Source organism: Sebastes umbrosus, chromosome 1 (assembly GCF_015220745.1).
Source record: "Sebastes umbrosus isolate fSebUmb1 chromosome 1, fSebUmb1.pri, whole genome shotgun sequence".
NCBI classification, from domain to species: Eukaryota; Metazoa; Chordata; class Actinopteri; order Perciformes; family Sebastidae; genus Sebastes; species Sebastes umbrosus.
This window is the reverse complement of record NC_051269.1, coordinates 367609-388703: the sequence shown is the minus strand read 5'-3', so window position 1 is coordinate 388703 and position 21095 is coordinate 367609. Positions and strand designations below refer to the sequence as shown.

General features: G+C 39.1%; 1 protein-coding gene across 1 annotated transcript in view; it reads right to left on the bottom strand.

Moving 5' to 3' along the window:
* Positions 1–21095, bottom strand: part of LOC119498058 (E3 ubiquitin-protein ligase RNF123) — a 222629-nt gene that overhangs the window by 24939 nt on the left and 176595 nt on the right. Inside the window, 1 exon segment of the mRNA XM_037786545.1 lies at positions 15718–15812. Coding sequence (XP_037642473.1) covers positions 15718–15812 — 95 coding nt within the window.

Here is a 21095-nt window from a genome sequence, read left to right as displayed (position 1 = left end):
TGTGTTTCTACTAGAACATGTTTACATGCTGTAATGTTAAAAAAAACAACTTTATTTTCCTCATACTGTCTGCCTGAATATGCCTGTATTCACCCTCTGCCTGAAATGCTCAGTTTTATTGCATTTAAACGGAATTGCAACAGAATTGCGTTGCTTGGCAACAGTTTGGGTCAGCTGATGTTATTCACATACACTGCAACCAGAAATAAACTGGGACACATTTAGAATTTTTACGTTTAAAACCGTGTAATGATCTTAATATTTTATATTTGTGACATCACAAATGGACAGAAATCCTAACGGCTTGTTTCAAACACACAATTCCCGAATACGGGCTTTGTGTATTTCTCTGTATATTAAGCGCTTTGATACTTTCACAGTATTTATATAGCACTTAAACCTGCTTTATAATATAAAAGACATGAAAATCTTACTTTTTACAATAGGGACCTTTAACATTTTGTACCTGTAGTGTCTTGTATCGAATTTTACAATACTTATCTTTAAAGGCCGTTTTCTCAAAATGTGTTTTTTCTCAGACTCTGAGCCAGAAATCTCCACTTCAGCAGCACTTACATCCACCAAACTTTCCACTTTCATTTCTATCTATATCCTGAAGGATTCATAGCCTGAGTTATACAACATTTTATTCCTAAAAACATGGTGAAAATAGATTTTTTTATGGCTGTTGACAGCATTTTCTGATTTATAGAGTGATAAAAAGAGATATCCAAAATCCCCTCAGTATAAATCTTTGACTCGACATATGTCAAAAACATGAAACAAGAATTTTGAACCTGGCTTTATCCGATGTGCATATTCATATGCATGAAAATCAGCACAAATTTGATAAGATAACGCCTCATTTGCATATTTAAACATCCAATTTCAGAAAACTTGGAATACAAAAAATAATTGGCTTAATGTAAGTAATCAACTGGAGAAATTTCATGGTGATATCTGTTGGTTATTTTTTTTTTACCCCTCGGGTTGTTCCTCCTTAAAATTGACCCGATGATTGCGCTAGATGAAAAGTCAAAGGATCACCAATGTTATAACAATTCATCCTGAGGGAATCATTAATGTCTGAACAACATTTCATCACAATCCATCCAATAATTGCTTAGATATTTCAGTTTGGACAACAGTGGAGGACTGACCGCTAACATGGAAAACAACCTAGAGTCCGAGTGAAAGAGAGACGTGAACTTCAGGCGCAACACTGAAGGTAAAATTGAGGATTAATGGCGGCACTGAAGGCTGCAGAGAGGAGAGTAGAGCTTCGGATTCTTCCAGGCGAGTGGATAAAGGCAGTGTGTGTGTGTGTAGAAGTGTAATGGACTGTGTGTGTTTGGAAGTTGTGCATTGTGGAGGCTGAGATATGAGTCAGGAAGGTTTTATGTGTCTGCACAAAAAAAAATAATCAGTGTGCGAGTCAAACTGTATGTTCTGCTGCGCGCTGTCCGGCTGCAGCCGTCACATTCAGTGCTGAGTGGGCAGAAACCAGTTGAAGGTTGGTCATATAAAAGGAAAATATTACCGACACTTTACCGATACTACCTACTGACCAGGAAACACATTTCCCACTGCTGCATCAAACGCATGAAGTTTCCACTATTTAACCTCCCACATACAATTCAAAACGTCTAATTAAATGTCTTTCATTTTAGGGCTGCCTTCTGAATGGTGATGGTTTGAATTATCCAATAAAGACCTGAGGCTGGAAGAGTTTTTCACTGTGTTAATTGTGTTAATACGAATGTTTCCCGGACAACTTCCGGTACATTAAATCCACTTTGTTGGGGGTGTGATTGGATCTGCTTCATTAGCTCTGAGCTTACATGATATTCAAACATCAGCTAGAGTCAAATATGTATGACTCCAACAACAACACAATGTCTTTACATCGGGGCTGTCAGAGTTAACGCCATAATAACCTGTTAACGCCTTTTAATGCCGCTCATTTATTTAACGCATTAACGTAACTTGTGATTCTTAGGTTGTAGCGGCTCAGTTTTAAAGCTAGAGTGAAGATACTACCATGTCATAGTGCAGCTTGCAAGGAAGGAGGCCAAACTTACACATATTCTGGCGAGGATAAACTGGCATGACCATTTTCAAAGGGGTCCCTTGACCTCTGACCACCAGATCAGTGAATTAGAATGGGTTATATGGGTACCCACGAGTCTCCCCTTTACAGACATGCCCACTTTATGATAATCACATGCAGTTTGAGACAGATAAAAAAAATGTGTGATTAATTTGCATTAAATCTGAAAGAAAACTGTCCAGCTGCTGAAGACATGAAGATATTTTCTAACAGATGGCAGAACATTTGTAAAAGATGACATCTTCCACAGAAAAAGCTAATGAAGTACAGACTGTATCCCCTCTGCTGACTCTACATCTGCCATGTTTGTTTTTATTGGATACAGACAACCTCACCATCTGATTGGATTATTCCAGATCAGGATGACAGCAATCAAACCGGCGTCCAGAAACACTACTTGTTGGACTAATAAAAAAAAAAAACAGTCTGAGCACGGATACTAACAGAGATATTTTCTGCTCATTTACTCTTCTGTTGAGCACCGGGGTGTCGTAGTGGAACGTGGAGCCCATGCAGGACAAACACTGAGTTGCTATAGTAGTTACATGGTGGTAGCTGATGCCATGTGTGTACCACCACTAAACTCATGTCTCATCTGTTAGTACAGAATCTATATGTGTTGTGCCGCTGTGCTATATTCTGTGTTGGTCTGTTGTCCGATTTTTTGTTTGTGAAAAAGTATTTCCAAAGCAGCGTATAACTTTGAAACGGTCATTATATCCTGACAGTAATGCATGTGACAGGTAATCTGAAAAAATAACGTGCCTCTGTGTCCTCCGGTGTCCTTCCAGTACTGCTAATGGCATCTGCAAGATTTCACAGACCGGAGGAAAACAACCAATCAGAGCCGAGCTGGAGCCTTGCCGTCTATGAGAGCCGGCTGTCAATCACTCGCAAACTCCGATCAAACGGTCAAACTAGGCAGCGCTGATCAAATATGAATCAATATTCTGTTACTGTAATGCCCATTTCTCTCCTCAAATGTTTTCAGAATCATCTCGTAGTACACGGTTTATTCGTAAAATGAGAAAGTTTGTGATCAGGCTGTCATTTTGAGATAAATTGGAAAATACCAAGCACCGCCCACCAGCCAGAGCAAACTCTCTCATTAGTATTAAAGCAATAGTTTCAAAGCATGAATGAAGTCTTTTTGGTGACTTTCTACCTTCTGCAGACATGCAGTAGAGTTGTGATGCCCCCATCAAACAGTTGTGACAATTGCACTTACAGTTTAGAAAAAGTTAAGACTTTCAAAAAATTAGCCCAAGCGATCGAGAAAAAGTGCAATTCGGGGATGTGTGAAGAAAAGATAAGAGAAAGAAAAGAATGAAAAACAAATTCCTGTAATCCGGAACATAAAAGCATTTTTAAATGGCTGATTTATTTCCTCCTTTGTCTCTTATATCTTTTCCTCTAAAGCTTTACTGAGAATCCGTTATCCTGTTAGTTTGTTGTTTCTCAGCATAACAGCAAGCCCGTAGACGTGTTGGATGTTGAAAGTAAATACAGACAGACAGACAGACAGACAGACAGACAGATAGACGTTTTGCATTCGGTCAGAGCAAGTGACGTAGCATATCGAGCAACCGTTATCGAAAGTTACATGGTATGAAAGTTACATGATATAATAAGGAGCATAACAAGCAAACATGTCCACTAAGGGTGGGAGGGTCAAACAAACACAGGACTTCCACCCAGGAGACTGCTGTTTGTTTGTAAACGTTGACACTACGCTATGTACGCTCCGTTACATTGCATTACGCTACCTTACGTTACGCTGACGTTACATTACGCAGAAGAGGCAACAGGACCGTCCCCTGCGGTGCTCCTGTGTTGCTCATCAACCTGTCAGACATGCAGTTCAGCAGCTTATCAGTTTGTTGCCGCTGACAGCAGCAGCCGCAGAGGAGACGGATGTCAGACTTTACTGTTGAGCCGTCTGGATTTGCCATGGACTAGATTTAATTCTTGCCCCAAATCACCCAAACTGAGTGACACTGGCACCGAATGTTACAGTTATACAAAACTGACTGTTGAGTTGTTTTTTCTTTACCCTGATTTTGACACAGCCAGAGACACATTTGATTGCCCTATACCATATGTTTTTGGGGTTAATGTACAAAACAACAGTATGCATATACATTTATAAGATGTTTTCAATCAAAAATAATTAATCATTTCTTGGACAGTAAGAACATGTCAAAGATTTGGGCTCTATTGAGTCAGGAGAATGCAGTTTTTGCTTGTGTACTGAGGGATGTTACAGAAACATTATTAACATGATTATTTTATTCGTTTATTTTAAATCTGATTGGGTGGATTTCTTCAATATGAACCCATTCAGAATGTTTCTCTAACTCTGGAAAGATACATTGCAAACACAAATATTGAACTTGAAAGATGGAAGTTTATTGTAGCTGAGAGTTGGTAAAAAGTGTGCACTTAATTATCAATGCAGTAGCTTCTAATAACTATTCTGATTGTCTTGTTTTGAGGTGCTGCAGGGATGACGTATTTTTGAAGGCCAACCAGAAAGTTAGCATCGCCCTTGTTCCCTCAACAAAAAGCCAAATGGGAAATTTTCCATTGGGTTTTGGATTGCTGCAGAAAATAAGCTCTCTGGCAAACAAAGATTTATGATGCATTGTTGTTCAGCAAGATAATCGTCACAAATAAACACCACTTTTTGAAGCGAGAATGCAATCGCCAAAAGTAAAAAGCTAACGTTAGGCTATGAACGCAAGTATACACTACGAGGCTGTAAAGGCAGACAAGTCGGCGTGATGACATTTAGTAGTCTCATTTAGCCACTTGTTAGTGGCACAGATTAGATTTGCTTCTCATACTTTCTCATACCAACTCTGAGCCGGGACATTCTGGTTTCTAGTTTCTCAGTCCTCTGACACACTTTAAAGTTTTACTTACTGACATTTGTTATAATGTCTGAAACAGTTTTAGTTAGTGTATATGTGACTGAATTTTCTTGTTGTGATGTTGTTCATACGTATTCAGTTCTCAGGTCTCTCTCGTAAACGAGCTCTTGATCTCAATAAGACTTCCTGATTAAATGAATCTCGACTAACTCACTAACAAATTAACCTCTTAAGCTGGACGGATCCAATACCGGGTCAAAACGGGTCATACCCTGTTGCGTAGTTACAAAAAAGTTGCGATGGATGATGATCTATTTATAGAACATATGCATGCCTTACTGTTTTGAAAAGCTGAGGTCTCAAGCTTTCAGAATCTGTAAACAAACTGTATGTTGTCCAAACTATGTTTTATTGTGAAGTATTTTAACAATAAAGTCATACAGAAATAAACTTCATAAATATAATGACAAGTTGTGATCAAAAGATTCGAGATAATTTCCTCATAATTCTACAATATCATGCTTGGTATCGTTGGAAACTAGAAATTCTGAGCTATCCAACGGACCTTAAAATTATTTTTTACTCAGGTCTCTCTTGTAAACAAGCTCTTGATCTCAATAAGACTTCCTGATTAAATTAATCTTGACTAACTCATTAACAAATTAAAGTACCTGCAGCTACTCAGAACAGAAGCCATATTGACTCTTACAGCTATGTTTCTTGTCAAATCTGTGATTTGCAGCACCACCAGCCAGTTGTCTGAAGTATTTCTTTAGTCGAATAACTAATTGAGCTTTGTGCTTTGATCAAAAGCAACGTTCTTCACTGAGACTAAAGGAACAGTTCAACATTAAGTGAAATCCTCTTCTCCTCTGTCTCTCTTAATAAATATTGGTATCGATTGGGGGGACGTTGAAACGGCTAATTGTCATTTTGAAATGTTTATTGTTTTAATGACAAATGAAAATGTTTTATTTTTGAGAAGAATCATAAATATCTAAAAGACAAAAGACTGGATTAATTAAAAAAGTGAATTTATCACTTTAAGATAAACTGGTGTGAATTTGGAATTAATTACCAAAGTTTCTTTAAGACTAGGGCTGTCAATCGATTAAAATATTTCATCGTGATTAATCATATGATTGGCCATAGTTAATCGTGATTAATCGCATATTGATCACACATTTTTTATCTGTTCTAAATGTACCTTAAAGAGAGATTTGTCAAGTATTTAAAGCTGCAGTAGTCAGTATATTTTGGGCATCATTGGGCAAGAATTCCATGATAACCTTTCAGCATATTGTAATTCAAGTGTTGTGAGAGAAAACTAGACTTCTGCTAATCCTCATGGCTTTGTTTTCAGGCTTTAGAACATCTAGCCTGTGACGGGAGACTTTGACCAATCACAGGTCACTTTATTGAGAGAGCGTTCCTATTGGCTGTGCTCCGGTCATGTGATCGAAACTTGGCATTCCTTCACCAGATTTCACAATGGCGGTGGCATCACAAACGTTCTCATTTTACAGCTAAACCGTGCACTACGAGATGATTCTGAAATCATCTGAGGGGAGAAATAGGCATTAACATAACATAATATTACTACTCTTACATACTCTTTCTGCTTGTATTCCTCCGGTCTGTGAAATCTTGCAGATGCCGTTAGAAGCACCGGAGGACAGCGGAGGACACAGAGGAACATGATTTTTTTCAGGTTACCTGTTTCATGTACTACTGTCACGATATAGCGACCGTTTTATAAAAATAACTTTTTTTAACCATTTTTGCTCCAATCTCGCCTACTTCAGCTTTAATACTCTTATCAACATGGGAGTGGGCAAATATGCTGCTTTATTTATGTAAATGTATGTATATATTTATTATTGTAAATCAATGAAAAACACAAAACAATGACAGATATTGTCCAGAAACCCTCACAGGTACTGCATTTACCATAGAAAATATGCTCCAATCATAACATGGCAAACTGCAGCCCAACAGGCAACAACAGCTGTCAGTGTGTCAGTGTGCTGACTTGACTATGACTTGCCCCAATCTGCATGTGATTATCATAAAGTGGGCATGTCTGTAAAGGGGAGACTCGTGGGTACCCATAGAACCCATTCACTGATCTGGAGGTCAGAGGTCAAGGGACCCCTTTGGAAATGGACATGACATCTTAAGTTTGGAGCGGTATTCAGCCTTCTTCGCAACAAGCTAGTATGACATGGTTGGTACCTGAATCCGGAAGATCGATATCGCAAGTTGTGTTAATGCGTTAAAAAAATGTGTGTTATGTTAATGTAAAATTAAATGTAAATGTAAATTAGTGCTGTGCGTTATTTTTGTGTTAACTTTGACAGCCCTAGTTTAGACACATCGAGAAAGGGTGTTTTAGAGTGAACTCCATCTCACACACACACACACACACACACACACACACACACTGACTACAGTACAGTGTAATAATGAAAGGTCATGCAGAGCGGCTCACTTCCTCTCATGCCTCTCGCTTTTGGACATAAAGAAAATTAGATTTTTCTTAGAAGAGGAATAGCTTCAGATCTCAGGACTCCACATGTCCCACAGATAAAACACTGCTCGTCAGTACTCTGCACCATGTAAATGGTTGTAAATGGAAATTACAACATATTTTAATCAATGGATGATTTATATTTGGGAACTCAGCTCTTGGTTAAGATCATAGTTTGATTTAATACAGAAAGATTTGACGTGTTTATTAACATTTAACTGAAACAAATATCTTTCAGTGATCTTACCCAAAGAGTTTGTGTTGCCTAGACTGGAGCAGGATGTGTCCTCCTGTCTCTGGATTCAAAGTCCTGAAGAACCCCTGTGTGCTACATCAATGTAGCATAACCCAGGCAGAGATTACGTTTGGCACCACAATTTAATTGGTAAAACAATTATGTAATATACACTGCTCAAAAAAGTGAAGGGAACACTTAATCATCACAGTCTAACACCGTCATCAGTTAAACTTCAGGGATATCTATCTGTCCATTTAGGAAGCACAAGTGATTGTGAATCACTTTCAGCTGCTTTGGTGCAAATGATTTTGTTGCCTAAACCTAAAGAAGCTGTAGTTTGGTTGCCTAAACATAAAGAAATAGTCGTTTTGTTGCCTAAACCTAAAGAAGTTGTAGTTTGGTTGCCTAAACATAAATAAATAGTCGTTTTGTTGCCTAAACCTAAAGAAGTTGTAGTTTGGTTGCCTAAACATAAAGAAATAGTCGTTTTGTTGTCTAAACCTAAAGAAGTTGTAGTTGAAGTGTTAATCTGATACTGTGACAAGAGATTTTCTAGGATGATTTCTTATGTTTATACCCTGTACAACAAGAGAAAAAAATATTCAATGAAACACAACTTTAAAATTACGCTCAACCGACATAACAGGCTGCGAGACAAATCCTTCTTCTTTAACTGAAAACAGTCTCGATAACAGCATTTCCTTTCTCAAGTGTTTTATTAAACACATTTACTTTCCTTGTGGATAATAAATGCTGAATCAGCTTACTTGTCCAATGCCTTACACTGTGTCCCAAGACGTGTTAAATAAAAATTGTATTTGTGTCAGAAATTCTGAGTCTTGTGTGTGCTGTGTTGACTTGAGATGTGCAGAAGGATTTATTAGGTCCTATAGGTTGCCTATGAAGTTGCCAGAATGACTCGACATGTTAGAGAGTGAAGAACGTGTCTGACAGAGTCCACAGTGAGACATTGAGAGACTAAATGGAGGCAGTTAACAGACGTAGCAGCAGAAGGCATTCTTTCGCTGACCTCACAGTTCAAAACCTGTTTCCGTGCGTCATGTTGTGATTGGGAGCTGAAAGCTGCTCTGAACAAGAGGTGAAGATAAGAGCTGACGCTTCACTAATGGACTGCAGTCTGTGGTCGAGAGGTCACGCTGCAGGCCAACACACGGACTGGCATATAAACTGTTTTCAGACATGGAATATAACACGGGTGGCTTCATCTATCTCCAACAATAAACATAATCCCAGATTTCTCTTCGACGCCGTACAGCCGTCTGTTAGCTGCTCGCCCTTTATAGGTTGTGACCTTTTAGCATATTTCTGCAGAGAAATGGATGAGATTAGATTAGACACCAGATTAGTTCCTCGTCTCGCTAGCCACAGATTCTGAGGAGTCTTCTCCAAGTAGAGGGAAGGGTAACACGTCATTTTACAGGTCTGCAAATGTCATGGTAATTATGTGATAATTAGCAAGTAGCATATGTGAAATTTCTTTGGAATTATTGCCAATTTACCCCAATATTTAACTCAAAATTGATCGAAAATTACGTTATTATAAAGATTATTTAATAATCTTATGCTAAAATAGCATATAATGGTTAAAATAGGGCCCTTAGGCTTGAGAAGCGGCTAATAGAACACACTAATCAGGTACAAATCTCACCATTGTGACTTATTGTCTACACAAATGTGACCTGGTAGCTGATGTCATGATTCAGGGAGTTTTTTAAGACATTTCAAAGAAGGTATTTGCTAATAATTATCTATTTACCAGCAGACATGGTGATAAAGCCTATCAATTAACTTTGTACTCTTTTCCTGGAAATGTATTAAAGGTCCCATATTGTAAAAAGTGAGATTTTCATGTCTTTTATATTATAAAGTAGGTTGAAGTGCTATATAAATACTGTTAAACTATCAAAACGCTCAATATACGGAGAAACACACACAGCCAGTATTCAGAAATTGTGCGTTTGAAACAAGCCGTTAGGATTTCAGTCCATTTGTGATGTCACGAATCTACAATATTTAGACCATTACACGGTTTTAAACATAAACATTCTAAATGTGTCCCAGTTTATTTCCTGTTACAGTGTTTATAAATAACATCAGCTGACAGGAAGGAAACATGGACCAAAACTGTTGCCTAGCAATGCAATTCCGTTGAAATGCACTAAAACGGAGCGTTTCAGACAGAGGGTAAATACAGGTATATTCAGGCAGACAGTACGAGGAAAATAAAACTTTTTTTAACATTACAGCATGTAAACATGTTCTAGTAGAAACACAAAATATACGTATGAACCTGAAAATTTGGATGATATGGGACCTTTAAATAAATTACCAGCTATAGGGAAATAGCGGAATATAATTATTAAAATAATGTTTATAATAAAGTCATTTTCGATACATTTTGAGGTAAATATTGGGGTAATTTGGCAGTAATTACAAAATAATTTCAAATAGGTTACTTGCAAATCATCACCTACTTACCATGCAATTTGCAGACATGCCCACAGCTGTTGTTGCCTGTTGGGCTGCAGTTTGCAATATGTTATGATTTGAGAATATTTTTTTATGCTAACTGCAGTACCTGTGAGGGTTTCTGGACAATATCTGTCATTGTTTAGTGTTGTTAACTGATTTACAATAATAAATATATACATATGTTTGTCCACTCCCATGTTGATAAGAGTATTACATATTTTACAAATCTCCCTTTAAGGTACATTTAGAACAGATAAAAAATGTGCGATAAATTTGCGATGAATCAGGACAGCCCTATATATTATACATTCATTGAACACGCAGCCCGAACCAGAGCAGCTCTCAGCTGTAAAGCTCAGCAGATTTAACAGAAAGGTCATCAGACACCAGCTCGCTGCTGCTCTACAACACAAACCACACACATGCACACACTCGTGTCTCCTCCTGTTTCTTTGTTCATTCTCTCTTTCTCCTGCCTCGCTTCCATTTAGAGGAAAATCATTAGAGCTCTACCGCCGTGGATCTGGTTGCCCTGACATCCCGAGCTGTTGTCTTGGCAAACATAAGCAGACGAGAGAGCGTCGTCCTTGGTGTGTTGATGAATTTCTGAACCTGTGGAGTGTTGTCTATGGAAACATTCAGAGAAAAGAGCGTTCAGACACCCGGCAGCTTTTCAAACAGTCTAATGATTAAATTCAACAACAAACCGGCAGCTGAAGACGGCATCGGGAATCACAAACTGTACCGGGACCAGCCCCGGTCCCGTCCCTCTGTCTTTTACACAAGATGTTCTCTGACTTCCAGATATAAAAATGAACACTGACACTCCCTGTGGACATTTCTTGTAAACAAACAAAAGTTATGTTATCTAATGGTGTGTAAGCTTGAGCTCTAACAATAATGCTGAGTGCATTTCCTTCCTCATCAGCCCGTTCACACGAAAATTTGTATAATCGCCACAATAACATGCAAGGCATTTAGCGTGCAATAAATACGCCTTTCTTAATTTCCGTGTGTCTTTTGTATGCCATGTATTCTGTACTGACTACAATATAAACGCATCCGCAAATAAATGCTACGGTAAGAGTTAGTGACGTAGTTTGACAAGCAAGAAAGACCACTGATGGTGGGGGGGTCCAACAAACACAGGACTTTAACCAGGAGACCGGTGTTGACCAGTGTTTTTGTTTCGTAAGTTACGCTAATGACGTTTGCCACGTCTTTTGTTGACATTTGGACGTGTTTTCCGTAGTTGTTTGCGTATTTGACTTAGTTTACTTATTTCAAGCCTAACGTTTTCCCTTACCCTAACTAAGTGGTTTTCTTACCTGAACCCAAGTTAGTGGTTTTCTTGCCTAAACTTCGTATGTTTGCGTGGCGTACAAATGACACGCGAAAAGGCTAAAATGCGTAATCATGACAGGGGGAATGTCCGTGTAATGTCGTGGTATTTATACGCCTTCCCGTGAGACATTTTTACTTCTGCAGATATTCTGTATCGTAGCAACCAGACGCAACCAAAGAGTCTCAGTTGAAAAAAATGCTGCGCTTTGTTGCCCTTCTGTGTTCTGCGTTTAACGATAAACAAGTATTTAAATTGTTTTAAAACTGTCATCTTTAGGGTGGCTGGTTAGCTCAGTCGGTAGAGCGAGCGCCCATGTATTGCCAAGGCTCAGACTTAGCAGCGGTGGACCAGGGTTCGAATCCGGCCTGTGTCCGCATGTCATTTCTCTCTCTCCCCCTTTCAACACTCTATCCATTGTCCTATCAATAAAAATACTTAAAAATCACCCCAAACATATAACTTTAAAACTGTCATCTTTGTCATTTAAAAAGCAACAATAATACCTCATGGTGCCTTCAAAGGAAACTCGTGAGCTTGTGTTTACAACATGTGAAGTCATGTACATGATATGCTTGGTGTTCAAGTGGTTAAGTTGTTAGAACACCGCTGCTAAGCAACGGCAACTTTAACGATGCTATCGGCGTCTAAAAGCCACAGAGGATAACAATTTAACAAGCTAGCAAGCGGGTAACATAATGCAGTAAATGGAAAGGCATAATGACACAGGAGAAAAATGAGGCCGTTGGGTACATCAACATTTTCCTCAGACATATCATGCAATTACGAAAAAAAACAATATACGACTTAATTTACAATATATTAAATATAACTCATGCACCGAAAAATGAACTTCCATGGCCTCCACCATTTCTGACAACGGCAACAAACACGGCACAACTCGTGAACTCAGAGCTTTCAGAAACTTTCAGCTTGAAAGCTTGTGAATACAAGCGGGGGGGGGGGGGGGGCTTGTTCATATGGACTCATCTTCTGAACACAGTAAACACCTCCCCATTTGAAGGCACCATAATAATAGCCTAACAATAAAGCTTATTTATAAAGCACAAAAATCAGGATGAATGAAGTAATTTGCAAAAAAAAAAAAAAAGAAATAATATCACATATCGCACTGTTGAGCCGATCATTGTGACAGCGGGAGACATGCCTTCGCTGGGACAGCCCTAGGCGTAACTTTATGTGTATCACTTCATCAAAGTGATGCCTGATTGGAAAAACACTGCAGGTCAGTGTGCAGCTATCTCTGGTTTGAACTTTGTCTATTCTTCACAGCGTTGTGTGAAAGAGTTCTTTATTCCACTGTTCTATAAACCGCTACATAGAAACACACACAACAATTGTTTAATTTTCTGTGGCAAAGGTGAGCGATATTTATTGACTGTATGTTACACTCTTTAAGTTAGTAGGCTTAAGACTTCCGTCTTTGATAATGCTTATAGTTAAGGCTGGCCCAAGTCTGGCTCAGGCTGCCTTGGACCAGCCCCTAGTTCTGCTGCTAAAGGCCTAGACTGCCGGGGACTTCCTATGACACACTGAGCTCCTCTCTCCTTTCTCCTTCTGTATATATTCATGTCCCATTCATACATGTTAACTCGATTTCTTCCCCGGAGTCTTTGTGCTTTCTCGTCTCGCAGGTATCCATGGATCGGTGTTACACCTGCTGCCGCGTCTGCTGCCTGCTTGACACCCAATGCTTCCATCATTATTATCAGCCTTTTTATTATTATTAGTATTAGTTATATTTCTATTATTATTACAGCTATTAATTCAGATAGTTGTATTATCACTCTTTTACATCCACTGCTATTGATTTTTGTTATTAGTCCTACTTGTATTAGTTCTTACAGCTGCTGTGCTATTATTGTGGTTGCTGTGCATCTCCTCTCTCTCTCTCTCTCTCTCTCGTTGGGTCTCTAAACTATGGTGTACGGTCTAAGACCTACTCTATATAAAAAGCGTCTCGAGATAACTTCTGTTATGATTTGACGCTATATAAAAATAAATTGAATTGAATTGAATTGAATTTAAGAGCACAGTCATCTTCCAGAATGTAATCAGACTTCTATCTTTACTGTTTATTAAACCCAGAGAAGATAGAGTGAAGAACATGTTTAGTTTAACCTCCCCAGCCTGTCTGCAGGGAGAAATGACTGCTGCCTCACGGCTACAGTAGATACCATTTGTTAGTCAGAGTGAGTGGACTTGAGAATACTTTCCAATCATGTGCAGAAACCCGACATTAGAGAGAAAGTGATTTCCTACTTCGAGCCAAGTGAGAGCAGAGAGCAGAGAACCATTAGTGGCTTTGTGGAAATCTACCTCAGGCTCTGGCCTCACTGACTATCTGACTGTTTCCTCTGCTCTCTCTCATCCCTTCTCCACATCGACAGCTTCTCCTCAACCTGAACACAAGCTGCTGTCTACCACAGGAACTCTAACAATACTGTTAAAGATGTTTGATCTACCGGAAGCATGACGTAGCAAAAAAAGAGGTTTGTGCAACTTTCTTTCCCCCCTCTATCTCCTCCCTCGCTCCTTCTCTTTTTTTCCTCCTCCTTCACTTATCAATAATAAATCCTTTCTCCGGTCAGTCTCTCTGTGGTGGAGTCTAAAGGGCAGAGGAAAGGATCACGTTTCCACTGCGGAGGAGGAAATGCTTTTCTCTTGACCAGTTTCACCCTCAAGGGCAACAGGATCAGTTTGTACAAACTCATGCAACACTTTATAATAACCATAATTTATGATTGGTAAATTGATAGTTAATTCAACTTAGTTAATAGTTATTTTACTGTTAACAAAAACAAAATGATAACAATATTTACTAAGTATTATTAATGCTATAATTTATGTTATTTAATTGATTTTATTTGAACAATTTATTGTTGAACACATTATAAAATGTTATATATATATACATATATATATGTATATAAAAAAAACAAGTATTTGTTAATGATAAATATATTATGTGTAAACTTTGAAGAAATGGTTTGTAAAACATATATAAACATTATATAGATAGATATTTGTAACACTTTGTTAATGGTTAATAACTGGTTTGTAAACTGTACATAAACATCATTTGGATGGTTATTATAAAGTTGCAACTGATGATTATAATACCTTGTGAAATGGTTAATAAATACTTTGTAAAGCATCTATAAACATTATTTAGATAGTTAATACTTTGTCAATGGTTAATAAATGGTTTCTGGTCCATCTATCTATGTAATGTTTATAGATGTTTTACAAACGATTTATTAAAGGTTTACAAATCATTGTGTAATCACTAACAAATACTTAATATAGTATATAATACCACTAATTTGTGAGGGAAATGTCTTTAATTTTTGGGTTACTGGAAAAAAAAGTAATAAATAAGTCCTGACAATGATGAAATATTTGACTTCAGGATCTCTGACATGCTGAAAATCACAATCATCATGAAATATTTCACTGTATTCATTTAGATATTTTCCAAAGTAAAAGTTTCCCACGGTCTAGTTTTAAATCAAATGTATCGTGACAGTACTGAATCGGGAGGTGAATCGTCCCAGCACTAGAACGTTCTTCTTCTTTTACTGAAAAATCAGCGGTGTTATTTCAGACACCAGAAACTCCAAAATAAGTGCAGAGCTTGTTAGTCATCATGACTAATGAGGAAGTTGGTTAAAAGATGTCACACATCATCTGATGATGATGTTTTATGTTTGCTTGGTGAACAGTTCAAACACGGAACGAACACAACACAAGGGTTAACTCCCCCCATGTCTCTAGTTATTGCTCTCCACAATATCAGTTTCTCTGAGTCACCTCAGTACTCAGCCCTGAAGCTCCTTCGTGATAAGATGATGTGCTGGGGATTTTTATTTACTTTTGCCTCCAAACTGACTAACTGGCAATCTCAACCTCAATAACAGAACCTGAAACACCAGCTATTATATTTCTGCCAGGACATCAAAACACAGGCTGCGTCTGCTGCTGCAGTAAACACATTTCAGGATACAACAAACAGAGTAATGAGGCACCGCTGCTGCATGAGAGTCACAACACAGGACAACAGTGGAGCGGGACTCAGTGATGGAGGGTGTGCTGGTGTTTTGTACTCACAGCTGTGCTGGCCGCAGCCTGTTTGGATTCTTCGGTGAGAAACGTTAACATCAGCTCCACCTTCTGTTTCTCCTCCTCGCTGATGTAGTCGGTGTCTGTTGGTGGGGAAACACACAGACACATGCCTGTTAATATAAAGCAGAGCATCTCCAAGTCAACATGCTCTGTCAGTAGTTTTCATGTGATTATTTCTCAGCAGGTGTTGGACCTGTTTTTGAGGACTGGATGGGTGGAGCCAATCAGGGTCACTTCCCCACGTTACAAACACTCATCTGCTAAAAGCAGCTCCAACACAATCACTACATGTTCTCTACGTTAAATCTGGTCCTCTCTCAAGGTTCCATGGTGGAGAGGAGGTTGTGTTGCTCTGGCTCTATCTATCTGGCGTGGAGAGGAGGTTGTGTTGCTGGGGCTCTGGCTATCTGGCATGGAGAGGAGGTTGTGTTGCTCTGGCTCTACCTATCTGGCCTGGAGTGGAGGTAGTGTTGCTCTCGCTCTATCTATCTAGCATGGGGAGGAGGTCGTGTTGCTCTGGCTCTACCTGTTTTGGCGTGAAGAGGAGGTTGTGTTGCTCTGGCTCTATCTGTTTGGCGTCGACAGGAGGTTGTGTTGCTCGGGCTCTATCTATCTGGCGTGGAGAGGAGGTTGTGTTGCTCTGGCTCTACCTATCTGGCCTGGAGTGGAGGTAGTGTTGCTCTCGCTCTATCTGTTTGGCGACGCCTGGAAGCTGCTTGACATCCTCCTGGATCCACCTTCTCACATATATTCACATTATATGTGTTATTCTTTGTCATATGGATTGTCTATGTTGCATTTTCATTATGTTGTTACTCTGTACACACGACATCTATTGCACGTCTGTCCATTCTGGAAGGGGGATCCCTCCTCTGTTGCTCTTCCTGAGGTTTCTTCCACTTTTTCTTTTCTTCCTGTTAAAAGTTTTTTTTTTGGTTAAGTTTTTCCTTATCCGATGAGAGGGTCGTACTGTAAAGGACAGAGGGTGTCGTATCCTGTACAGATTGTAAAGCCCCCTGAGGCTAATTTGTGATTTGTGATTTTGGGCTATACAAATAAAATTGATTTGACTAGCTCGGAATCCACTAAACCAGCCTGAAAATGAAGAGTATCTGAAATGATTGCATGAGAGTGTATGGAGCACAGCTGTATGGAGGGCTACAGGAAGGAGTTCTAAAACCCGGAAATGAGTTAGCATTTTAGCACTTCCGGTTCCCTCGTCTGGAAGTCAATGGGTTATTTGAATGGGTCTTTAGTTAGATGCCCGATTTAAGGTCTGTGGTTAACACAAACTTAAGAGATTTTAACATTTTGTTCTACGACATAAAATACATCAATAAATATCCCACTTGGGAATTTTGAAGTCTTTACGTGTCTTAAAAAAGGCGGTTTCTAACAAGTGGCTAAATGAGACTACTAAACGTCATCACGCTGACTCATCCTCATTTACAGCCTCGTTGTGTTTATACTCGTGCTCATGCGACCGTGAAGTAGTTCCTTTATAGCCTAACGTTAGCTTTTACTTCTGGCGACTGCATTCACACTTCAAAAATCATAAAGTGGTGTTCATTCGTGAAGATTATCTTGCTGAACAACACTTGTAAATATCATAAACGTGTGTTTGCCACAGAGCTGATTTTCTGTAATAATCCAAAACCCAATGGAACAATCCCATTGGTTGTTAGTGGAGGGAACCAGGGCGATGCTAACTTCCTGGTTGGCCTATAAAAATACGTCATCCCTGGAGCACTCTATCGCTGTCGGACGCTGATCAGAGCTGACCGCTGCTACGCTGTGATTGGCCAGTCTGCGTTATGTTGTTGTTTATTGTATTATTTCTATTCTCATTATGGGTCTTTTTTAATTACCTGGTTGGTTTATTAGCCACAGTCTCTGCACTGTGAGTTAACAAATATGTCTGTATGAATTTCTAAAATGTGTTTTTGGGGGGAAAATGGTATTCTGTAATAAAGATGTCATTACAAATAATCCTAAAAGACACTCCATACTGTGTGAGCTGATATGCATATTAAGTCCATTTTTACTTTCCAAATAAAACTCCAATAAACATGACTAAACCAATAAAACAGGCAGGTGTGATCCGTATCGGACAAACTGATCTGAACTGATGTGTGTGCTGCTGCGATCGTTCCTTGGTAAAATAATCTGAGGGTTGATACAGGATCAGTGTAAGACACAGAGTCTGCAAATGATGACATCTGGGAAACACTCTGAGATCCTGTTTCATCTGAAGCACCAAATATAAACCACAAAGACAGGAGGTGAAAAAAAGTATGTCCCTGCTCTCCAATTACACAAAACAACGCAAATAATCCAAATATCGTTATTTATTTCAGTAAAATATATGATTGTGTTCAGAACAGCATCACTGTAGTATGAGAGCATTTCCTACAGCTGCAATCAAACTGGAGAGCACAGAACAACCACTTAGTCTTTGTCCCACCACATTTCAATAGATATGCTAACCTCAAGCTGGTATGAGGACAGGAAGTGGAATGACCAGGATAAAGAGCCCACTTTGAGCCCTCAATGGACGAAGCAGGAACAGAGGACGTGGAGGGGTCATGGCCTGTTTCCCACTGAGCTCAGTGATGTAGTCACAAGGACCCACTCAACCTCTCTGATTGAAGGCAGGGAGCTGGAACAACTGTCTTTTCCTCCAGCGCCATCATCAGCTCAACATTTTTAATGTGTCCAACACTTTGGTTTCTGACCAAATACCTGCAGAACTAATGACATTCTGATCAGCCTCAGCTGTGTTTACTGATAATTAGCTAATGTTTAGCATGCTAAAAGGCTAAACTTAGATGGTGAATATGGTTTTGGGAGAAATTAACCAACCTTATTGTTTCTTCTTATTCGTTACACTGTTTTCATGACATATGTCATTCCTTTAAACTAAGGCTGTCAATCGATTGAATATTTAATCGTGATTAATCGCATGATTGTCCATAGTTAGTCGCAATTGATCGCAAATTAAAAAAGATTGTCAAGTCCTTTTTCAAGTATTTAATCCTCTTATCAACATGGGAGTGGGCAAATATTCTTGCTTTATGCAAATATATGTATATATTTATTATTGTAAATCAATTAACAACACAAAACAATGACAGATATTGTCCAGAACCACTGCATGTAGTACTGCATTTAGTATAAACAATATGCTCAGATCATAACATGGCAAACTGCAGCCCAACAGGCAACAACAGCTGTCAGTGTGTCAGTGTGCTGACTTGACTATGACTTGCCCCAAACTGCATGTGATTATCATAAAGTGGGCATGTCTGTAAAGGGGAGACTCGTGGGTACCCAGAGAACCCAATAACATTCACATATCTGGAGTTCAGAGGTCAAGGGACCCCTTTGACAATGGACGTGACAGTTTTTCCTCGCCAACATTTAGCGCAAGTTTGGAGCGTTATTTAACCTCCTTCATTTCAAGCTAGTATGACATAGTTGGTACCGATGGATTCATTCAGGTTTACTAGTTTCATATGATACCAGTATCTTCACTCTATCTTTAAAACGGAGCCGCTATCGTGTTAACTTTGACAGCCCTAGAAAATATTGTACCTTTTACTCCAGTACATTTCTTTCATATAGGTGTAGTTAATGGTTGTACATAAAGAGACACAAAATGTTTATAAAATACAACACATTGGGCCTCATTTAAGAACACTTTTAGAATCAAATAGTTCTGCACTTTGCCACATGCCAACGTTTTAATGCATGAAATTGAAAAAAGAATTAGCTGTACTTATAATTAAAGATGTTTAAGAGAAAAATGCCAGCGAAACTTACATGATGGTCTTCACTCTAGCTTTAAAACTGAGCCGCTACAACCTCCGAAAGATCGGTTGCGTTAATGCGTTAAAGAAATTAGTGGCGTTAAAACAAATTTGCGTTTAAAGCGTTATTATGGCGTTAACTTTGACAGCCCTAATATAGATGTTTTAATATTAGGGATGCACCGATACCACTTTTTTTCAGAGCGAGTACAAGTACTTACATTTGGGTACTCTCCGATACCGAGTACCGATACGAGTACTTCTCTGTGCCAAAAGACCCTCGTTAACAGCCAGCTGGAGGGTGTGAGCGCCACACGGCAGGCTGGGGTACCGTCTCGCCCGAACCGTCGGGGAGGTGGAGCGTGAGCGCGTGCGATAGGACCCGAAAAATGGTGACGCGAGGTTAACGTCACGCTGCCGTAAAGTGGTATCGGTGCCGTTGTATCGGAGCCGTTTTGCAAGTACGAGTACATGAGCACAGTATCGGACCCGATACCTGATACTAGTATCGGTATCAGTGCATCCCTAATTAATATGTAAGGGATACTTTAATGGTGTATATGGTCAAAGTGAAGCTAATTCTAACTACCTTATATACTATATTATATTGTATGAAAAACAAATTATATGGAAATTGTATATTGAAAAATTGTATACAAGTACAGTACTTGAGTCAATGTACTTTCATCATACTGGTCACATTTTTGCACACTACTGTATATTGAAGTTTTATACATCAGAGAGTCAGTCTCTAAAGCTGCACAAGTGTGATGAAGACGGTTTGATAAAGAGAGGCGGTGAGCACCATGTGACACAGACTGTGTGCATGATGTCAGCCGTCCAGTGAAGCACACAGCTGCTCATCCTCTCAACTAACTATAGGCCTGTTTATCCCCACCAATTATCTCACACATGATGCAACGCTCCTGCAATGAATCCTGGGGCATCCCATCCCTTCTCTAATCATCGTCTGATGTGTTTTCCACTCTTTGTCGTTGGGCAGTAGTCTTCCATGTTCCTGATTGTAGAATCCTGTTTTTACTGATGGGATGGATTAAATGCTTCAAATGCATGAAGTTACGCCCTAAAGACCTTCCTAAAAACTATTTAGAGGGCTGGGAAATCGGGTAGTTAAGGAACTGCGCATTTCAAAAGCAAATTATTACATTCAAGTCTGGCGCACCGCTGCATGCGACGCACTAATCGGTTAACGGTTAATAATCGGTTAACGAGGGTCAGTAATCGGATAGAAAAACAACTTAATTATCATCCTTAATGGCTACACTGCAAACAGGAGTTGCCAGTAGATCATTCAGCGTACTTTTGATGGAAAGAGTTTGACTACACGTAAACAAATATAGTGTGATGGGGTTTCTTTACTTTTAGCCGTCTTTTTTCTTTTATTCTTAATTCAGTCCTCTTGTGACTTTTTTCTTAATGCTCTCAGATCAGATAGCAACATTTGGTCATGATGAATGATATTTACCATCACTCTCTTTTCATGTGTTCATCAGTGATAATTCACTAGGAGGTGAATAGAAACACGCTGTCAGA